The sequence below is a fragment of the Heterodontus francisci genome, chromosome 1 (genome assembly GCF_036365525.1).
Source record: "Heterodontus francisci isolate sHetFra1 chromosome 1, sHetFra1.hap1, whole genome shotgun sequence".
NCBI classification, from domain to species: domain Eukaryota; kingdom Metazoa; phylum Chordata; class Chondrichthyes; order Heterodontiformes; family Heterodontidae; genus Heterodontus; species Heterodontus francisci.
Window position 1 is genome coordinate 160445966 of NC_090371.1, and position 6000 is coordinate 160451965.

The 6000-nt window shown below is 38.5% G+C and overlaps 1 protein-coding gene across 6 annotated transcripts in view; it reads left to right on the forward strand.

Moving 5' to 3' along the window:
• Positions 1 to 4368, forward strand: part of LOC137373065 (LIM domain-binding protein 2) — a 586094-nt gene extending 581726 nt beyond the window's left edge. For all 6 annotated transcript variants that reach the window (XM_068037868.1, XM_068037899.1, XM_068037889.1 and 3 more), the window contains one exon: positions 3615 to 4368. In XM_068037868.1, coding sequence (XP_067893969.1) covers positions 3615 to 3845 — 231 coding nt within the window. In that variant the 3' untranslated portion in view covers positions 3846 to 4368. The remainder of the gene's footprint in view (positions 1 to 3614) is intronic.
• The last annotated feature ends 1632 nt before the right edge of the window (positions 4369 to 6000 follow it).

The following is a 6000-nucleotide window of genomic DNA, read 5'->3' on the forward strand; positions in this document are numbered from 1 at the left end:
TGATTATCCCCTTATCTCCCGCTGGCTCTGTGATCACTAGCGAGTGTGTTTGCTTTATTTATTTTAACCTTCGAAATACTAACTAATGCAGGAATGAGAATCCACATATCATGAATAAATGTTTTTTTTTACAGAAAGGGAGAGACTATTTGTAATAATATAAAGGGTGAGTTTGTGTTTTACTGGTTTTTTTGCCTGTTGAACACCATGTTTGTGAGTGGATTTTTTTTCCCTTTGACAACACATGAACTAGTTTCTCAAAGAGTTTTGCAATAGTTCATTCCACTCAGTCATTCCACATTATACCTGTGCACTGTGCCATGCATGGCACAGTGAGTTACCAATTTCACTCTAGTGAGTTACCAATTTCAGCTGTAGGATGATGGAGTTGCATTGAATGATGGCCAGGCACTTGCTCACAAGGATGGTAAATTGTAGGATGAATCACACTGTGTATTCTTACACAAATCTTAGCTCTCATATGTTGACTGGCACAAACAAAGCTGTAGGTAGATTTTTGGCCAGAACCTTTTATGGAGAACATGTTAGGTAAAGGAGGCAAAAGTGAATATTTTTTTTTTAATACATGGAAATGATGGAACATCATTCTTATTACGTCAGATCATTGTAGATCAACAGTGTTCCCTGCTATTTAGACTAAAAATACAGAATCATACAATTTTGCAGCACAAAGACCATTCAGCCCATCACATCTTTGAAAGAACTATCCACTTAGTGGCATTCACCATACCCTTTTAATTTTTTTAATTTTTCTAATATTCATGCACGTCCCTTTTAAAAACATTATAAAATGTTCCTAATCCTTTATTTTTCTGGTGATAAATTTATGCCCTCTAATTACTGACCAGTTTTCCCCTTGGTTCTTGCTACATTTTAAAGGTTTTCTTTTTCTGGAGATGCTGACTTGATTTTTTTTTTTAGCATAGAATAAATGGCCATGCTACTTACTAGGAGGCAGGAAGGGTTTGCCAAAAGCAGTGAAAGAACCTGGCAACATCGGGGACATGGAGGTCTTGCTAAAATTAATGGCAGGACCTCATTATCATTTCTTGGAATCTGTTTCCCACTCAGCCGTCGGCCACATTGACAGCCTGGCTGGAGACTGGGGAGCGGGGGAACCAATGGCAGGGGACCAGAGCAAGAGACCGACCCCAAGGGAGATGGGAAGGTCAGTCATCATGGCAGGTGGGTGGGGAGAAAGGGCAGACATCACAGCCGAGGAGGTAGAGAGAGTATGGGATATCGTGGCAGGGTGTGAAGAGGTTGATGATCAGGAGAAGAAGAGAGAGACCATGATCTGCAGAGGGGAGGCCGAAGACTTTCATGGGGAACCATGGGGAGCACTCCTGCTGCTCCTGGCGCACAAGGAATGCTTGAAAAGGCACTTACTTTGTCGAGCCAGCAGCTACCACCTCATTTGCCCAGCCTCTGGGAAATCTGTGCAGTCGCATGAGTTTTAAGTTGGGCTCCGAATTGCACCGTGGGTGCCCAATTTAAGTATGTTAATGAAGTGTCCCACCTCACCACAGTGGGCCACTTAGATGCCACAAATCATGCCACCATAAAAACAGCAAAGTGTGCAGTGGGTCAGGGTCACATTTTGCACCTTTGACATTTTAATCTTCAACCTCTCCTGCTTGTCATGGAGGGGTTAATAACGAGGCCAATGTGTCTGTTTAAAAATACTAAAATACAGTAGGGAACAATATAGCTTAATTTAATCTGTTGTCCAACTTTTTGCCATTTGAAATGACTGATTTCTCTATGTAATTAATGAATGATTTGATTTAATAGTGTTGTCTGGATTATAGTGAATGAACCCTGGGGGAAAATGTATCTTTGGTTATATTATTACAAGTAATGCTTCAAAAATGTAAAAAAAAATCAAAGGAAATGAATTAAAAAGGAATAATACATAACTTTGGTAAAGACAACTGAGTAACTGGATGGGGAGAAGCTGGAACATGTCACAAAGGAAAATAGAGCAAAAAACAAAGCTGCAGTAAAAAGGATTGAGACAGATTCCTTTTATTTGTAATCATGTTAGTTGCTTTGTTTCTCATTTTGCCAAAGTAATTCATCTTTGAATCTAAGACAAGTGGAACACTGACACTGAATAGTTAAGGTATGAAATAACACAAGTCAAAAAAAGTTTACTGTTTGAGGGAAAAAATCCAACTCTGTCCTTTCTAAAGTTTTCCTTTTTCACAGATATGAATGTAACAGAATGGAAGTTCTATTTTAGAGACAGACCTTTCTCTGGGATTTCTTTTTGAGTTTTTTCAAGTAACTGTAGCAGGCAGTGGGTTTGAGTGAATAAGAGCAGTACTCTAATATCCAGAGTGAAATCAGTGATAGATTTCAAAAATCTAGCCAAATAGTATTTCCAATGGAAAGGGGTTATTACATGTGGATAGCAAGCCCACAAAGTGTCATTGATGATGTCTTCTGAATTTGAAATGGTCACAACTGGCTTCATTTACATGTAAATAATTTGAAAATATCTACCCCAGCTCTATTTCAAATACATCAGAACATGAACCAGCAAAATGAGTAAAGAAACAAATTAGAGCATTTTTATACTGAGAACTTACACATTTATTGCATGAGATCAAATTTGAAGTTTGTTCAAATAGACTCCAAACAGTTCCATGTGAAATTGCAATTGAAATTTCACCTCTTTTTGTATTCCCTCATAGAAATGAGCTGAAAAATCATTTTGGGCTGAAAGCCTTCATGTTTCATATGCATTACACAGTTTCCACCTAACTGCTTTTCATATAGTATTGTGTAGTCCCACAATTCTTATGCTTACACATTTCTGAAGAAAGCATAAATGTCATCAAGTTGTGTGCTCTCTTTCTCAGCCTTTGCTTGTGAAAATAACAATCAAATTAAAGTGATCAGAATGTCCTCTAAATGTTTGTGCTTAAGGATTATGCATAAATTTGTTTTTGATGCATATGAGAAACATGCAGGGTATTATAGTCCAAGGCTCTGCTGAGAACTGCTCAGATTGCATCGAATGCTGCTCTGTAGAAAGTTTGAGATCAGCACATGGAGACAGAGGATACATAGTGGGTAGTGATGATGTATGGAAATGCACCATTAAGTGATAGCAGACCTGGTAAATTGTAAATGGCATGTGTTCTATATTTCTATATGTTCTCTATGATCTCGATCTTTTTCTTTCATTATAGTGTTACAATATGCTATAAACAGCACAAGTACACCAACTAGTGGTCACTGACTGCACAGTACTCTTGCTTCTTGCAGTGTTACATCAAATTTTGTTTCAACCTGTGAGGCAATACAGTAAAATAAGTTTTTTAAAAAAGGAGCTGCTGTGTCTGTTTAACATTTGACAAAATAGCAGTAATTAACTTCACACATACCATACAGTCTTGTCAACGTGCAAGTAGAATAGTTGATGACAGATTTGAGCTTTGTTGCTAAATTGAGGACAGGTTGGTTAAATAAAGGATAATGTTTGTCTTGACTAATCAGTCAAATCCATTATGGTACATGTGTCTTGCATATTCAAACAAAACCTCTGCGGTGTTTTACCACATGACTGTTTGTTCCCTTTATAGGATGTCATGGTGGTGGGTGAACCTACACTGATGGGTGGAGAGTTCGGGGATGAGGACGAGCGACTGATAACTCGATTAGAGAATACGCAGTATGATGCAGCAAATGGCATTGATGATGAGGAAGATTTCAATAACTCTCCTGCACTGGGAAGTAACAGCCCCTGGAACAGCAAAGCCCAGTCTAGTCAGGAGAGTAAATCAGAAAATACGACACCACAAGCCTCTCAATAAACAGGAATATATCACTTTTATTATAAAATTTTGTGCTTTCCCCTCCCCCCCTTTCTCCAGGCTGCACCTGAAAGTTTCTTGTTTGAAAATGTTTGCATTCAGCAGTATTATAATACTAAGACCTCTACCTTGATTTAGTGAGTTCATATTTAAAGCTTTAAAAACCCAGCTGGTATTATAAGCCATGCAACCCATTATATTTTGTGAGCATCTTAGTGTGACATGTTTGTGGTTTCTTTGAATTGTTCCTAAGTTTGAGCAGTTGCTATCATGGAAATCTGGTAGTAATTATCATTTATATTCAGGTTTTGCAGAAACCTTTGCTGGTCCAACTTTTGCTTGTGTATTTATGTAAGCTTTTTGTAAGGAGACTAACATAATTTAGAGCAGAAACTATTTCATTCACATAAATGTTCAGCACAATATGTGAAACTTAGAAATGAGTCTTTGTGTCATTATACAGATGTATTTTATGTATGCTTTGCCATGAATTAAGTGTGCCAATAAACAGTGGTAACATGAATGCACATGTCTAACAGTGGTTAATCACAGTTGTCGAATTTTCCACTAAATCTGATAGAGGATTTGTGAAGAAATTTATAATGTATTGGTAAACTGGCATCTCTGTTTCTTGTAATATGCATAATTTGTTGATGAGTGTTGCAGAAATGTGAGAGATACGAAATATAGCGATGACCTGAACATCCTGTATTTGAACTCTCGAAATCTAACTCTTGATGCTGAAGCTAACAAAAAAGCAGCAGACATGATGAATTGAATACTGTCAACTTAAGGAAACATAAATTATTCATCTTTTGTATGTAATATTCACAGGCTTAATAGTCCAACGCATTTACTGGAAATGCTGCTAAGATTTCCACAGTGAAATTCTAGTTGTGTTATTTTGGAAACTGGAAACACTTCTAATTAAATATTGTGGACATTAGGCAGAGTTCAGATCCATGTGCAATTTGCTCATACCAGAACAGTAAGCTGTAATAACACCATTGTGGAAGAGATTCTTTCCATGCTGCTGAAGCAAACAGGATCATATTGGACAATATAATTCTGTTACTCTGGCATTCGCCAGAGCTGGTGGGCAGCCATAAAGGTGGGGCTGAAGTGTGGCGAGTCGAAGAGACTTAGCAGTTGGCAGGAAAAAAGACAGAGGCACAAGGGGAGAGTCAACTGTGTAACAGCCCCGACAAACACATTTTTCTGCAGCACCTGTGGAAGAGCCTGTCACTCTAGAATTGGCCTTTATAGCCACTCCAGGCACTGCTCCACACACCACTGACCACCTCCAGGCGCTTACCCATTGTCTCTCGAGATAAGGAGGCCAAAGAAGAAGAATTCTGTTACATCTTGTTTTAAACTGAAAACCTCATTGAAGTTCCAGGGCTCTTAGGACAGTGGGAGATGAGAACCAAGGTAAATCAGCAAGTAGGTGACACCAAATTAGGCTTTAAAAGCCTGTACATTGTAGGAATCTGAAGAGTGAGACACGAGGAGCTTAACAGTTTTAAGATCCTGTGGGAAAAAAGGCAATGCAATGAATCTTGATTTCAACTCAGTGAAGATGCATGGACAAAGAAAGGCATCTGAGGTGGCATACTTGTGTATCTTTGTCAGTGCAGTTTCTAAGTTATTTACTGTTAGAATCTAGTCGGATGTTTGTGTCAATAGCACTTCCCTCCGTGTGATCTCTACTACTAAGCAGGACTGTTGTAGGAACACTATCAACCTCCAAGTCATACACCATCCTGACTTAGACATATATCAGCATTCCCATCATCATTGCTTGGTCAATACACTAGAATTCCCCACCAAGCATCATCATCACAAGGACTGCAGCTGTTTAAGAGGAAGGCTCATCAGGGCAACTAGGGATGGGCAGTAAATGTGACCCTTGTCTGTATTTCACTGGGATACATTGTCCCACCTCCCGTGAACAAATTTTAAAGAAAGTTAACTTTTTAAAGTGTTCCCTTTTTTTCAGTTTGAGATATCATTCATAATTTATATTCAGTTTATCCTCCTGGTTTCTAAAATTTATATTGCAGCACTTCTACCAAGAGGCAGGGTTCCTAAAAATGCAAGGTGTCAATGATGCCACTCATGTAGCCTTTGGGGGCCTTACACCAACCCTATGGTA